The sequence below is a fragment of the Apus apus genome, chromosome 1 (genome assembly GCF_020740795.1).
Source record: "Apus apus isolate bApuApu2 chromosome 1, bApuApu2.pri.cur, whole genome shotgun sequence".
In the NCBI taxonomy this organism is placed as follows: domain Eukaryota; kingdom Metazoa; phylum Chordata; class Aves; order Apodiformes; family Apodidae; genus Apus; species Apus apus.
This window is the reverse complement of record NC_067282.1, coordinates 138,315,627-138,332,530: the sequence shown is the minus strand read 5'-3', so window position 1 is coordinate 138,332,530 and position 16,904 is coordinate 138,315,627. Positions and strand designations below refer to the sequence as shown.

Sequence of the window (16,904 nt, the reverse complement as noted above, 5' to 3'; positions counted from 1 at the left end):
AACCAGCAAAGGCTCTGGTCACACCATCCAAGTTAGAGAAGGTGAAGGCATGGAGTGTGAGAAGGAAGATCTTCCCACTGTAGAGGAAGAGCAGGTTCTTGACTATCTGAAGGATCTGAAGGTGTACAAGTCTATGGGACCTGATGGGATTCATCCACGGCTCCTGAAGGAGCTGGCCAAAGTTGCAAAGCCTCTGTCCATCATATTTGAAAAGTTTGCAGTGTGGCGAAATTCCCACTGACTGGAAAAGGGGAAACATAACCCCCATTTTCAAGAAGGGAAAAAAGGAAGACCCAGGAAACTACAGACCAGTCAGTCTCACCTCTACGTCCAGTGAGATCATGGAGCAGATCCTCCTGAAGACTCTGCTAAGGGATGTAGAAAGCAAAGGGGCATTTGGTGACAGCCAACATGGCTTCACCAAGGGCAAATCCTGCCTGACAAATTTGGTGGCCTTCTACAATGGGGTCACAACACTGGTGGACAAAGGAAGAGCAACCAACATCATCTACCTGGACCTGTGCAAAGCCTTCTACACTCTCCCACATGACATCCTGGTATTGAAACTGGAATATTCACCACTCGTTGGGTGAGGAACTAGCTGGATGGTCACACTCAAAGAGTGGTAATCAACAGCTCGATGTCCAGATGGAGACCTCTGACAAGTGGTGTTCCCCAGAGGTTGTTATTTGGACCAGTGCTATTTAACCTCTTAGTCAGAGTCATGGACAGTGGCATTGAGTACACCCTTAACAAGTTTGCTCATGACACCAAACTATGTGGTGTGTTCTACATGCTGGAGTGAAGGAATAGCATCCAGAGGGACCCTGACAGGCTTAAGAGGTTGGCTCATGTAAACTTCATGAAGTTCAACAAGGTCCTGCACCTGGGTTGGGGCAACCAGAAGCACAAATACAGGCTGGGTGGAGAATGGATTGAAAACAGTGCAAAGGAAAAGGTCTTAGGGGTGATGGTGGACGAGAAGCTCAATAGGAGCTGGCAATGTGTGCTTGCAGCCCAGAAAGCCAACTGTGTCCTGGCCTGCAACAAAAAGAAGCATGGCCAGTGGGTCAAAGGAGGTGATTCTCCCCCTTTACACAGCTCTCATGAGATCCTGGAGTACTGTGTTCAGTTCTGGAGCCCCCAGTATAAGGACATGGAGCTCCTGGAGAAAGTCCAGAGAAGGGTCACAAAGATGAGCTGACGGCCGGAGCATCTCTCCCGCGAGAACAGGCTGAGAGAGTTGGAGCTGTTGAATGTGGAGAAGAGAAGGCTCCCGGGAGACCTTATAGCAGCATTTCAGCGCCTGAACGGGCTACAGAAAACCTGGGGAGGGACTGTAGTGAAAGGACGAGGAGTAATGGGTCAACACTGGAAGAGGAGAGATTTAGGTTAGATGTTAGGAATAAATATTTAGTGTAAGGGTGGTGAGACGCTGGAGCAGGTTGCCCAGGGAAGTTGTGGAAGCCCCATCCCTGGATGCATTCAAGGCCGTGTTGGATGGGGCTCTGAGCAACCTAATCTAGTCGGAGGTGTCCCTGGCCATGCAGGAGAGTTGGAACTAGATGATCTTTAAGGTCCCTTCCAATTCAAACCATTCTATGATTCTATGATCAGTGGTTTCTCGAAGAGAGTTGGAGGTGGTCACAAATAATGGCAACAAAGCTGATTAACATTTTACTGAAAGGAAGGTTCACATTCAGCATCTCATCTCCAAATATTTGGCTCCTGTGGAGCTGCAGTGTTTCTTGAAAACTTTGTTAAGGGTTGTCCTTGACAAGCTGAACATTTGCATTTCTTAGCGAAGCCAACCAGAATTGACTGTACTCAGTGTCTCAAAGATAGCATTCAGCAATTAATACCTTACACATATCTGCAAAGATGTATTTCTGACAGTAGGAGGCTTGCAGTCGTCTTCTCCGGCGGGTGAAGCTTTTATATTGTGTAGATACATTTCCAATTCAAAACTGCTAATTTTCCAAGACAGCTGCTGTTACTTACCTGATGTGTAAAACTGTTTCTCACTGAGATCTCAGCAAGATAGACCAGAAAGGCAAGTAAAAATATACCTGCCACTGCTGATTATAATGAAAGTTAGGAATTCTTTTTGCCTTGTTAAGGATTCAAATATTTCCAAAGGCTTTTTTTTGGAAAACTGTGTAGTTACTGAGAGCAGCAAGACAAACATGGAAGTAAAAATTAAAACTATTTGTGAAGAGAAAAGTCCATGTCACAAAAAATAACAATACATTATACATTACTGATGCATAGTTCAGATTTTAGAGATTAATCTCAGGGCTGCAGTTACTGTGATACTGAGAAACTCCCAAACGTTGCGGTTAACACACCTGCTGTTAGGCGAGGGAGATCACGACATTGAGGCAAAAAGGTGTCCCACAAGGCAAAAAAATATATGAGATGCAGTAGAGCAGATGCAAGGCTTATTAGCCCTTAATGAAGGCTATTGAATCTGAACCTACATGACAGCATGAACTGGTAGTGCATCTAGGCTGTAAACGTGTGAACATGGCGTAAAATCACAGTTCTTATTTGTAACTGACTGCACCTCAGTGCGACCTTGTTAGCTGTGATGAGGTTACACGGATGCTACGAGCTCCAGAAATTGTGCTGCTTGTTTAAAATATAGAAAGACAATAAACAGCTTAAAAGCTGCTGGTATGTTCTGTCGTGTTGTCAAAAGGATTTGCATGTTGCAGGAGGTGTTAAAGGTAGAACTCAACAGACTTCAGCAGTTCTTCCAGGAGGTGAAGTTTTGCCGGCTTCCCCTGAATCCCGCGCTGGTTGTCCAAGGCATAGACGCAGGCGTAAGTCTAGCTCATGCAGTGGAATATTTTTTAAATTATTTTTAGGGCAAATGGGGGGAGGGAGTGAATGGCTGCATTAACTGGGAAGTCATCTTACTTGTATTAAGCATAATTCATCTGGTAAACTGATATCCAGCCTAATCCCCTTGAAAATGGGGGCCTTTGGTGAAGGCAGAAGTGAAGAGGGCTGGTGGGGTGGGTGTTGCATGCATGTCTCCCCTTGAGCAGCAGCAGCAATTTCAAACTCTGAGCAGCCTACTCCCAGCTCAGCCATCCTGCTGTCTTGTTGGGTTAGGCAAGGGCATCTGGCTGCCCTGAAGCTGAGACCTAGTTACCATCCTGCCCAGGTAGCTCTTGGTGACAAGTTTTTCTCATCTGAGACTCTCCCCAGACATGGATGGGAGCAGCTAAAGCTGCCTCTCTTTTTGCTGAGGTGAGACAAAGCACATGACTGAGAATTGCTAAAATACTAAGTAGTCATAGTAACTTACCTGTGGCTATGACACCTTTTAAAAATAACTTAAAGGAAACAGTGCTCTTTAGTGTTGACTTTACTTTGAACACAGTACTGAGACTCAGTTATTCATGGTTTAGAAATGTTTCATAGACAATATTATGCCAGGAATAAGCTGTTCTAGCTCTGTAGAAGTAAAATGTATCCAGCAGCAAGAGAAAACAAACCTAAGGAGCCATATATATTACCAGTTATAGCTGCCTAATTACAGCAATTTGTGCACTATTTTTGTTCTCTGGCTCATTATCCACAGTGGACCTGATTCTAAGAGGTGCTGGTCCCTTCAGTTGCCTTTGACCTGTGATTCTCCAAGTAATTGCTATTCAGGCTTGATCTCACTGAGAACAGAGGTCCTCCAGCACCCCACAGGCTTGGGCCAATTGTGTGTGATGTAAGTCAGAAGAATTTGAAGCCTGCTGCTTCTCACTGCTTTTAAACTTTTTGGAAAGAATGACTAATGGGAAGGTATCTCACCATACGATTATGCCATTTATACTGCACCAGCTTGTCTGGACAGATACAAAATGTTTAAATATAAGTATCCAAAGAGTGATTTTGTTCATTTTTCTTATATTGTTATAGGCCATTATCTTGCTATATATACATGCTGCTTATTGGTTGAACTATGTGTCTGTATAATCATGTAAATTAGAATTTTTAAGTGCTTATAATTACCTAAATTTAATTCATTTTGGTGCCATCTATTGATTTTACTAGAAGCAGGCACTGCTGCCAGCTCTATCAGTAATGCATTATCTCACAGTAACCTTTCAAGCACTTATTGAGACATTTCAATTGGCAAAATTCCACAAGGGGTCAGGATGTCATTGTCAATAATGACTACTGAATGTCCCAGAGGTATGATGTGGCTAAGAGAATATTTGATGCTTCTCCCCTGCTTTGAGATGCTTAGATGAAAAGCAAGAGACAGCTGTGTCTACTAGTGGTTTTGTTCAAATTAGCCTCCATTAAACTCCAGCCAGTGGAGACAGCAGTAGCTCCTGTGGGGTGCTCATTATTTCTAGAAACCAGGGCATTAATTTACCGTTGTCTTTGGTTGTTTTTTTCAGTGGGTTTCTCCCTCCCCCTTTTTTAATGATGATAATAATACCATCCTAACTTGCACATGTTTGCAGTGCATGGCTCATTAATGCTTTTTGAAGCCCTTTGAGGTCTTCAGGTGGAAGGAGCTGCAGGGCATGAGAAGTCAAAGTTTATGTTTAATTAAGATAAATTCCACATAAAATAAATTGTGATTTTCAGAATTTCTTGTATCCTCAGCCAGAGAGAGGTCGCCAAAGAAATTAGTAAGTTTTTTGCTTCCATAGAGATTGCATTATTAGGCTTCTTTTTTTGTGTTTTTTTTTTTTCCCCCAGAAAATAATAGGACCAAAGACTTTTCAGTGCTTTACAAATTCTCATTAGATCCACCTTATGTACTTCGTCCACTCAGTCCTAGTCAATGTTTATCATTAACAGTCCTAGGTGAATTTGAAAAAGTTACTAAACAAAATATTATCCTTTCATATAATCTGATTATTGAATGAAAAATAATTGTCTGGAAAAAAGAATTTTTCATTTTCCTCATCAAATTAGACAGTCAAAAATATAAAGAACTATTTATTTTTGTTGTCAGGGCTACTGAGTAGTAGTTAAAGAAGGTACCTTTTTCAGAGACGTTGTATTAGCCTGCTGCTTTCTTTATGTGACACTTTTTCTCTCTTTCTTTTTCCCTGAAGTCATGTTCGTATTTTACATCCAATGCTTTTCCATTAAAAATTTCTTTCATCAATGCAAATGCTCCAAGTGGAAATGTCAATGTTATCTTTAAGGTATGTTCTTCTTCTAATCCTCAATTCCTTTTGTATGGAAAACGTTGGTTTGAAATTCACATAGTTTATGTTTTTAACCTTGATCCTGAGAGTTTTAAATTTGTCTCTGTTGTTCACTTTTCCCAGTGATTTTTGACACTAGAACTTTTAATGGAAAATGCTGAACCAATGCACTGAAGTATGAATATTCTGATTGGTAGAGAATCAAACAACTTCTTGCAATTTTTTTTCTTAGTGGAGTCAGCCAGGCTAAAATATGAAGTTTATATTTTAAACTTAGTTTATTTGTCAAACTGGAGTCAGAGGGCAAGTCTCAGAGAAGGGAGAGTTCAGAATTACTCAATCCAGTAGCTTTGTCCATGTGTCTCGAACAAGTGAAAATACTGGAGTGTCTGACACTGTATTTGCTATAGAGAAATGATGCTGCCCCTCAGCCACCCAGGGGGAATGGGCTGAGGAAGAGGGAAGCACAAGAGACAGCAGAGGAGCTCTGTCTCATTGGAGTTACCTGGAGGAACTGACTCTGAGAATAAGCTCTTGTTTATTTTCCAGCTGTCACCTTCAGAGCTTCAGAATCCAGGACAGTGCTGCATCCAGACACAAAAGACAACGCATGCAATCTAGAGCTGCTTTTCAAAGAGCAACAGACTTTCATAGCACTGGATACCATTTTTAGAAAACATAGAAATTAATAAAATGGCTGATTGATACAAAATGGTCAGTGTTGCAAGGGACATTGTTCATAGATCTTTTGCAGTCTCATGTTCCAAACCACAAGGCTAAAAATTGATAAAAATAAATTAAATGAACAAACAAAAAAATTCTTGGCCTTTAGAGCAGCTGTGATTCTCAGGATTAGAAATATGCTTTCCAGGCATTAGTTACGGGTAGGCTAGCAATGTTAAGAATTTCTGAACATTTAGTATGCTGATTCTTACACTGTATCATCAGAAAATCAGTGTAAAACAGACAGGTTTCTACTTTCTTTAGCAATTTGAGCAAGTGCCTGCTCATGGGGCATTTAAACACTTGTACTGGTTCTACCTAGACAGTATTTTCCCTGCCCAGGGTTCAACAACCCACCAACTGTGCAGTTGCTGTAGAAATATTATAGCTGACATGACCTTATCCTGTCAGCAAATCATTGTGTTAAAGTGTCTTTTACTTGTATTATAATCGCATTAGTTGTTCATGATGGATAATGCATACATAAAATGATAAGCACTGATACCATACTAAATTGTCTACTGACTGTATATTTGAGAGAAGGAGGGAAGGTAAGTGGAGGAATAGGTCTTTTTTCATGTTTAGGTATAAGAAGAATTAACTGGGGTCAAGATTACCATTAAATGAAAGAAAATGGGTTTGGATTTTCTTTTTTAGAAGATGAGTTTATGTCTCCTTAAGTACTCATTTAATGGCAGTAAATGTATATGCTTCTGTAAAAAGGATGTAATAAAAGAATAAAGCACTTACAAATAGCAGTAAAAGTCACATGTTTTTAGACAAGGGGGGGAGGGGGAAACAAAAAAAGCAGGGCTTTTGTTTTCACAGACCATTTAGTCAGCCATGGTTGAAAATAATCTCTTCATTACCTCTTGTGGCTACAATTAAAGCCCCATTTTACTAAGATTATTGTTTGACCAACTCCATGGGGAGAGTAGTCAACACAGCATCACTGTTTGAGACTGAATATCAATCATGTAATGGATAAAATATAAATTCATTATAAAATTTCCCTTCAACCTGCTACAAATACCACATTGTGAAGCTTAACGTGAGACAACTGCTGTCATTTTTTAAAACGGATCTAGCATTAGGTAGACTTTAAAGTGTAACTAAAATAAGGTCCTACCTCCAGTTTAAATTTTCAAACTCTAATCATTCCATAGGAATATTAAGCAGAAAGGCTGCAGTTAATCAGGGAGCATTTGTTACCATCTCAGTGGCTGCCAAAGCCATTTCTGCCTATGTGTGCCGTTTATAACGTCCTCTTCCAACACAGAAAGATTAGTAGCAACTTTAAAAAAAAAGCCAAGAGGGATTTATTGTAAAATGAACATAGCTATTTTGGAGAGGAAATCAAATCAAATCAGATAGGAAGTTACTTCTGTCTGGTATCAAAGGAGAAACCTGAATTTCTTTTGCAATTTTCACAGATAGGCGATGATCTACGTCAAGATATGCTGGTTCTGCAAATTGTTCGTGTGATGGACAACATTTGGCTCCAAGAGGGATTGGATATGCAAATGATCATTTATAGGTGTTTATCTACAGGAAAAGGCCAAGGTCAGTTTTACATTATGAAAGTTACTTGTCTTACATTATTCATATCTCAGGTAAACAATAGTATACAAAAATCCTCTCTTTACTTTTATTTTCATGGGTGTCTTATGTATCTTCCCCCTTGGAAAAAAAAAAAGCTCACAATTACTGTTACTCTGGCCCTAAGATGTGTACTTGTCTACTCCAGGATGTTAATTTTATGTATTCATTCCATCTCTCCAGAAGAGGTACAACAAAACTGATTTAATTTTGTAGAATACTAGAATTTTCCAAAAGCCTCAACACCATCAGCTTGCACCAGATTCTTAAATGTAGCTTCGCACATTAAAAAAGGGCTTTGTAGAAAATTGAGCATCACTACTGAAGTTTTAATCTAGTCTGATCCTGCACAGATGCTGAAATGAACCTAGGTGCATGTGGCTACAGAAAGTACCTGTAGACAAGTGATGACAGCTTTGCAGTGTTGAGTTTGAAATATTACTCTTGCAATTTACGCCACTTATGGGAGGCCTGACGAATCTGAAAGCTTTACTTCTCTCTTTTATGGTTGTTATAGCAGAGCTGTAGCACGGATACCAATTGCTGGCTAAAGAAATTGACAGACAGCAATAAGCTTACTATTTTGTACTGACTCTCCAAATCTTTTACTGAAAATAAACCTTGCACTAATAGAAGACTGATGTATCCATATTACCTGCTGTACAAAAGACAACAACAAAATAATTATTACTTTCTGAGGCACAATGAGGAAATGAGACAGGATGAATGATCAGAAGGAGCTAGGAGCAAGTATAAATGAGTTCATGCACATGAAGGGTGATTAAGGTGACCTGAAAAAGATTCCTCCCTTCTTAGTAGAGGTGGGAGAGAAAGCTGGAAGACTATTGCCTCAAAGGCAAATAATACAAGAATACCATTTCAGAACATAATAATATAGTCTTTCTTATAGAGTAACAATTTTATTTTTACCAAGAAAGATACAGGAATCATCTGCAAACAATTCTGCCTGGCAGTTTCTTCATTTCAGCACCATAGCAGCAGCAAACCTTCATTTCTGACAGATTTTCCTCACAATGTCTTTCCTTATGAACTGCAGAAGCGTTGATATAAATGATATGCAGCTAACGATTAAAGATAAGAAGACAAAATGACATACTTGTGATCACATAGGACATGTACTAAAGTAGCCTTATGCATCAAGGTCTTCCAAGTCCTAGGCTGCTGACTTGCTCTATGGGAATCTTTTCTGCGTAAGGGAGATAGGAGTTGATAATGTCATAGTCATGGGGAAAAATACATCACTTTTCATAGAAACATGAAAAATAAATAAAGCACTGGTAGGATGCCTTTATCTGGGCATGGTATAGTACAGGAGCCTGTCACCAACTGGAATTGTTAGAGGAAGACTTTACTGTAATGTGGAGTTGTCGAGTGATGTGCTGGGACAGGGACAGAAGGCTGGCAAGCCATGTCTCACTTCCAAAAAAAGGAATTAAGTGCATGCAGTAGAGGCAGAGGATTCAACTGAAGCATTGCGAAATGCTTGGCTTCTCTCTGCACTTCTGATTCCCAGTTTGTGCCATCTTGGATCAGGCTAATTTCTGCATAATCTAGTATCCTTTCTCCCAGCTGTGATCAGCATCATATACTGCATAAAAGTGTGTGTAGTATTCTGGACAGTAAACATACATGAAATAACATTATAATTAATAGCAAATATCCTAATTTATATTTATTTATTGTGTTTGTGGACATATTCCAACCATTCTGAATCCTGTTAAATTGTAGGCCTTGTTGGTACCTTGAGGCACTTATTTGCACAATAGCGTTATTTGTGGGTTTATTTCTCATTTGCAGAACTGCCACTTTTTGCTAAATGTCCTTTGGTTTTTGTGTCCAAAATGAAAGACAAAAAACATTGTGATCCAAATTTTATGTTAAATTCGTTATTTTATAAGCTTTTAGGCGTGTATTTTTTTCCACAGGGAATGATCCAACAATAGGCAGTATGCATTGATGGTCATCATGTCTTTTTAGAGTCAAAGGCTTTTCATGTGAACTCTTTTCTGCTTTATTAGGATTGGTACAGATGGTGCCAGATGCTACCACACTAGCGAAGATCCACAGGGAGTCTGGTCTGATAGGACCATTGAAAGAAAACACAATTAATAAATGGTTCAGTCATCACCATCCTCTGGAATCAAGTTACCAAGAGGTAACATCACAATGAAGCTTATTATACATTTCATGTTCTACCATGGGGAAAAAAAACAAGCAACAAATGGCTGGAAGCAGCAAAACCAAATGTCTCAGACACAAGACAAACAAGTCAAGTGCATAGAGGCTAGGGAAGTGTCTTAAATGCCACTCTCTTTCAAAGGAGGTATTTCTCTGGATCAATACATTTTCTATAAAAGTGTGTCATATTTGAAATTTAGTAGTAAAATGAAGAGAAGCTGAAGTAGAAATTAGGTCTTGAACTCAAAGGCATTTATTTTTTGGTTCAGCTCTCTAAATCCTTTTTTTATATAAACCATCTAAAGTCTTGGTGGACCATGTTAATAGCCACTGTTTTAGAAAGCTGTTTTATCAAAACTACCTAGTCATATGATACATAAGATCATGCTTTTCATATCACATTGTGGGATTGCATGTAGTGCATCTGATTTTGTTAAACCAGACATTATGCATGAGTCAAAAAAATGGAAATTTTATTTATGGAATCAGAGGTTTCCCAAGGAACTCTATTTATTCTTTGTTGTCTGAGCATGTTCTGAGGCCCACTAAAAAACTTGAAGTCTGTGTTGCTGGGACACTTTTTAGAACTCTACTCTTTGTCCACAGTAGATTAATAGCCATAATTTTAAATTTATTGAGGAGCTTTGCGTGTTTACCACTCTGAAAATGACAGATTATTAGTAGATGTATGGCATAAGTATATTTAATAAACTTAATAATTTTCTGATTATTCCATAGGCGTTTGTTCATCAACATTTTCAGTAAGAGCTCTCAAATTCCTGGTATATCATCTTGATTCAAATAAACGGGAACAATCTATATAGAGTTATTTTTACAAGTTTTTATATTTGTAGTGTTACTGTAGAAGTACAGCCAACATTTCAATTGAAAAGTGTAATATGATTAGTTATTGATTGAAAACCTGATTTCTTGCAGCTGCTGCTGTTTTCAAAAAGGACCATTCATGTGGAATATTCTAAAACTAATTTCTATCCAATTTTCATTCCGTTTTTTAAACATATAAAATACAGTCAGATCTGATTGCATATGGCGTGCATAAAATTATTACTCTACATTCACCTTGCACTCGTTGGTGAACCTACTTTTTTTTTTACTCTTTAATAATTTTTTACTCAAACAATACTGTTTCAAAGGTGCTCAAAAAACTCATGCAGAATAATCTTTAAAATCCTCATTTTACAGTTGGGTGGACAAAGTCACAGAAAGCTCAGGTGTTTTAACGTAGGTCATTGAAGTGGGTAAGTAGTACAGTTAGACATAAAATTCAGGCAACTCTTGTCTTGTGGCCTAAGTCCTCCGCAGAGCTGTCACCTGTGCAGGTGGCACCCTGCATCTACAGGGAAATCCTTAATGTCCATAGAATTATTTACCTTGGTTTCATCCAAAACCATAAAGATTACAAATTAGTATTGTTTATAAATGAATCACATTGGGATTGAGGTTCATGGGAGATTAAGACTTTTGAATAAGATCTTGCAATTTCATTTCTTAAACTGTAGCAGGTAGGATTGAAAAAAAGACAAAAGCTCTTCCTTATGCTCTGGGGTAAGACAGTGATCATCATTTGAACCAGGAATAACTCTCTTCTGAGAGAGGACACTGAATCTGTGGGTTGGGAAAGAGATTGGGTAGGTCTCTCTGCTACAAGTCACAGTTGTTAAATACTTTACGCTGAAGTTAGCAGAAGACTTGAAATCCACCTGCCAGTGTCTGGTGAGATCATTAGATTGGACATTTTCCTGCATCTGCTATGGGCACATTTTTGGCAAGGAGCAATGCCACAGATACTGTAAAGAGACTAATAAAATAGATTTGAATGAGCCAGTCTGCTTACACAAAGCAGACTAACCATGACAGCACATATCTCCACCACATAAAAGAGCATCAGAGGAGTAGGTTATATTAAACATGACTACTAGACTGGTTTTTGGTTTAATCACTCTCTTGGGTCTCTCTGCATGACACGAGGTTTGATTCCATCGTTTATTCAGATTCGCAGGTGCTATGAGCAAAAAAAAAACAATTTGGCCTTTCATTGTGAGTTCATTTCTGTAAAATAAGGTTTAAGTCTTTGGGCTGGAATATTGTGAAACTTTATTGATTAGGACTTGAGAAAGGCAATTGAGTTCTGTGGAAAAAAGACCCATAGAGGTACAGCACAGTGGAGTGGGTGTAAAAAAACCTTTCTTTACAATGCAACTGGTTAAATTTGTGGATTTCCAACTAATTTCCAAGCAATTGTTTTTACAGTGTACATGCAGGCTATGGAACAGAAGGTGTCAGCTTTCTGCCAAGAAGCTTGTTTTTCTTAGATAGGTTTCATCTTAGAAGTTTTCCGTAAAATTCCAAGTGTCTGTAAAACACGAGTTGCAAACCTTCTTGCATTGTAACTTTGAAATTTGTGCATTACTTGTTAGACCACCATTCCTACAAGCACCTGTCTGTTAAAATTTTAGCAACATGCATAGCGTTTGTTGAACTACTATTTTTCTTTTTCTTGTTAGCATCACAAACAAATATGTCTCTGTAGATTTCCAGTAAGTGCTTCTGTTTTACCACCTAGGCAATAAGGAATTTCTTTTATTCCTGCGCTGGCTGGTGTGTTGTTACCTTCATTCTGGGAGTCTGTGATCGACACAGTGACAACATAATGCTCACTAATACTGGACACATGTTCCACATAGATTTTGGAAGATTTTTAGGTCATGCACAAACATTTGGAAGCATAAGAAGGTTAGTATCTATAGTAACGCACATACTAAACATTAAAGCAATGTTCTGAAATTTCACAGTCTTACCAGCACCCTTGAAAAAATACAAGTGAGATCATGCTTTTTTTCCTTTCTGAATTTTCCCAAAACAGCATGTTTTCATTGTTGACAAAACCTCTAAAAATATAGGAATGATTGGACAATTAATTAAAATGAGATGTTGGAGATCCCCTTTAAGTCTAAAGAAAAATAAAACCTAAATCCTTGTTTGATCAGAGATTTGAATGATGCAGTTCAGCAGTAACCAGAACATTAGATTGGTCTGTGCTAAAAGAATTCTGATGTCCATTGTTTTTTCTCTAACAGAGTAGCATTCCTATAATGGATCCAAAAAACATAGGTATATCTAATTGACCAATTTCTTCACATATTCAAAAAAGAAACAACATTTTCCGAATAAACATGGAAAATAATTACAATATGCCTCTGTCAGTAAAATTGCCAAGTTTTTCATTATATTTGGAAGTTTTACATCTATCCACACTGACCTCAGGGGCTGTTTTGCCAATGTCTGTTTCCACCTAAACAAGACTGTGATTTTTCTGTATTTGTATCTATCTGTGATGTAACTATACCATGATAAAGGTAAATAAAATAGTGTGATCATGCTTTATGGTTCTTAATATAACATACTGTGGAGGAAATGATTGGGATGGAATAAGAACACGTAGGATAATGCCAGTATGTGCAAAACACAAAGAAGCTATTATAGCAGAGTAGAGAATGGATATGTGATCCCTAGTACTGGCAGGATGGGAAGGGGGGGTGTGAGTGTGGGTGGGTGTCTTTCCTCCATGTTTCCTAATAATTTCCAGAACTCATCCCAGAATCAAGTTTAAATTAATTGTTCCTTCTTTTTTTCTTTTTTCTTTTTTTTTTTTCTTTTTCTTTTTGACTAATCTAGACTATCTCAGCGTGTCAGACAAAAATAACAGTGTGGGAGTATTGATATAAGGAAAGCTGATAGGGCTAAGTAGTAGTTCCAAGCTAGGCAGTCAAAAGATTTAGTTGCAGTGCTCAGAATTATCATCAATCATTCAGGATATGCTCCCTTAATCCTACTTATTTGCTGTGGAAAGAATAAAGCAGAACAAAGTAATAAAAAAGATACTCATGCACACTCTCAGTCAAGTGCTGCATCCCTCACTTCAGCAAACCTCCTTTTGAAGCCTGACAGGAATTTTCTTGAGCAGTAATTTTACGTGAGAAAAGAGTTATCTAGTTTGAACAACAGGAGGAAGCTAAGATAGGAGGCAGGGACATAACCACTACGTTTAAACAGAATTGTGTTTGCTATTGTGTAATAGCAATAATAAAACTAGATGTTAATTTTATTGTTTTCAAACTCAGTCATACTTCACCTTCTTATAAAGTCTAAGAAAATCACTTAAAACATAGTTACTTCCATAAAAAGCAGCCATTTTTTTCCTCTTTCTTCATGCAGTATATTGCTTTTAAACTATAAAATACAGTAATACTTTTTATGACCCCCATTCATGGAGTGCCCTCATGGTTCCTTGGTAAAACTGGAACTCACACTTAACAGTAGGTCTTGAACATCATTGGACAGTAGTTGTCTTCCTCATACCTGCATGAAACTGAGCAGATATAATATTAATGACTCTAGTTCTCATTATCTGTATGCACATTCATGAAATGTAACATATTTGTAACACCAGAATAACACATTTCCACATCTCATAAATTTCAGGCTCTCTCAGAATTTGAAACCCTCAGTGCCACTTGTATGTCCCCATTCCCACAAGGCAAGTCTTGAAGTAGGTTGAACCTCTGGCATGTTTTAACCGCTCTATATTAGGTTTTTATTTGAGTTCTTTGCATCCCCAACAGTTTCACACCCCTAAAATAATACTGATAAAACAGCAGAACAATGCTTTTAGATCTTTAGAATTATTAGTGGAATCTATGCAAATGAATGAAGGCTTATAGAAAAGAAGTCCCTGTCTGAACTGTTTAAAATAGTAACTCCTTTCAAAATTTAGGAAGATAACTTGCTTTCCACAACTGTCCATTTTCTGTTCTTAGGAAGTGCTTTTTGCCATTAACAGACTCTTATTCCTCACAAATCTTCATGAGGATAAGTCCTCTCCAGTATTCTGCATATGGAGTATTTCTTCTGATGTAAATAAAGTGAAAGGCATACATGACAGCTTTGAGAATCACACGCTGTCAGGCATGGGCTGCAGTTCTTTCTATCAAATCCAATATGAATCTTCAGAGAATCCTTTGAAGCTGATATGATTCATGCTGTCATGCTTACTTTTGCATTCATGATTGTATAACACCCCAACAAGGGATTAGCTAACTTTTCTAATTCTTACCCTCATCTTTAAATGGTGTCCAATAAAAAACTGCTCAATTTTGAGTTAAGGCACAAATCAGTAGCTCAGTTCTTATTTATTTCAGAGAGAAGAGGAATCAGGAACTTTGTCTTTTCCAGTTCCATATACATTCACAGTGCAGCACATATGTTAAATAATACCAATAATGTGTCTTTACTTGGATCAAGGAACTAATGTTTCAGAAGTGTTGGAAAGAGACATATGATGTATCTAACCAATAGCATAGTAAAAGAGCTTGGCAGAATAATTATTCCCCAACCTCTCAGGGTTTCCTACTGAACCATGAGATTTTTTTTTTTATTTATTTATTTTTAAATCATAATATAGGACACATTTTGTTAGTGGTAATAAAATACTCCTTTTATTCTATAATCTAGCTGCTGCGTTTGACCCTACATTACCCTAAAGCAATGAATTCTGCAGATACACTTCAAACTGTACAAAGAAACATTTCTCACCTAATTTCATATTACCATCCTGTTCTTTATCTACTGAGTATTCTGTGGCAATCATCTTAGACCCCCTCTGACTGAAATAGGTCTAATATTATCCAGGTAATCGTATGTGACCATGCCAGTCATCAAATGGTACAGAAGGTGTCAGGCTTACAGCTGTACCTGCCATGCTCTCTTTGCTTTTGTTTTCTTCTTTTCAGTTCTGACCGATTCCTTTTGAACATTTCTACTTTGGTGATTTAAGCAGTAGTAGATTTATTTAAATCCTGTGCTAACTGAACTAATCCTAAATTCAGCAGTTTCATCCTCTCCACTACCAGTCACTTCCAGCACTGGTGTCTACACTTTTTCAGTCAATGATGTGTATTTTGAAACCTGGTGGCAAGATATGGAGTAATCTAGCTCACAGTATGCTGTGTTTTCACCTTTTGATAACTTAGATGTCCTCTTTTGAAAAAAAAATAATAATAATAAAAAAAAAATCCAGTCATCCTGATTATTTACAACACTCAGTGGCCTTCTTTTCCCTGATCTGAATCACAGAGACCCTCTTGTCTCCTTGCCAAACTAATCCCTTGGCATGGTTTTCCCAGAAGTTAAATCTGCTAAGCTGGCTTTCTTCTATAAAGTTAATTACTAGAGGCAGCCTAAGTATTCCACTGGGAAATTACAGGTTTTTTTGAAGGAAGTTTCAAAAATAAGGGAAAATTATATTTCCCACACTTTGTTCCTAAGTCGATGTTTTCAAATACTAAAAAGCACTTAAGAAAGTCTGAACATGTAGAAATGTGGAACTGCCTCTTTTTATTTTAAAAGTAACACGTCTCAGTTTTAGTGTTACTAACATAAAATGAGTGTGACTGTCTCACTGGAAGTGTTAGTTTGAAAAACAACAACAACAAGAACAACAACATTATTTTCAGATATTTCTTTCTGAAATGGAAAAGTTGGCATATGATCAGGTGAAAATAAGTTGTGTTACATCTTTTTTACTATATTGGATCTACATGTGTTCCATAATAGGAAAAAGTGGGGGAAAAAGAAGATAGGAATTTGAAAATTTCACGTTTTACTTTTTTTTTCCTTTTAGAAATTTTGTTTAGGGTACTTACCAAACAAACAGGCTAAAACTTGAAAGAACTCAAGGTATAACTTCATTTTCTAAACTTGTGCATGGAGACTGTTGGACTACCCTGTATTATCTGCTGAAAGATTCATTAGGAATTTTCAGCATGCTTATTTATGAATTCATTTTCTGCAGTTTGATTTTATTTTTCTGGTGCAATCAGTCTAGAATTACTCATTTATGTGAACCAGTAACTCCTAATTCTTTGTCACCATTCTCTTCCAGCACTTCCTGTATGCTACCCTCCAAAAATCTCTGAGGGAAATCCAGGAAATAGTAAATTCATTACTTAGAGCATATTAACAGCCCAAATAATCTTAACAAGATTATACAGATGTTTAAAGATAGTCATACACATAAGTCTCTGCATAAAGACTGAAAGGTGAAATATGCATAAAGACCTAAAAGTGAAAGTGAGTCACCTCTAAGGTGACAAGGCCTAAAAGGGCTTGTATTTACAAGGCAAGAAGTCC

The 16,904-nt window shown here is 37.8% G+C and overlaps 1 protein-coding gene across 1 annotated transcript in view; it reads left to right on the top strand.

Annotated features, from left to right (window-relative positions):
• The window catches only part of PIK3C2G (phosphatidylinositol-4-phosphate 3-kinase catalytic subunit type 2 gamma), a 201,110-nt gene that overhangs the window by 116,883 nt on the left and 67,323 nt on the right, over positions 1 to 16,904 (top strand). Inside the window, 5 exon segments of the mRNA XM_051642625.1 lie at positions 2,718 to 2,825; positions 5,079 to 5,171; positions 7,331 to 7,460; positions 9,536 to 9,672; positions 12,280 to 12,449. Of these exon segments, the coding sequence (XP_051498585.1) occupies positions 2,718 to 2,825; positions 5,079 to 5,171; positions 7,331 to 7,460; positions 9,536 to 9,672; positions 12,280 to 12,449 (638 nt within the window).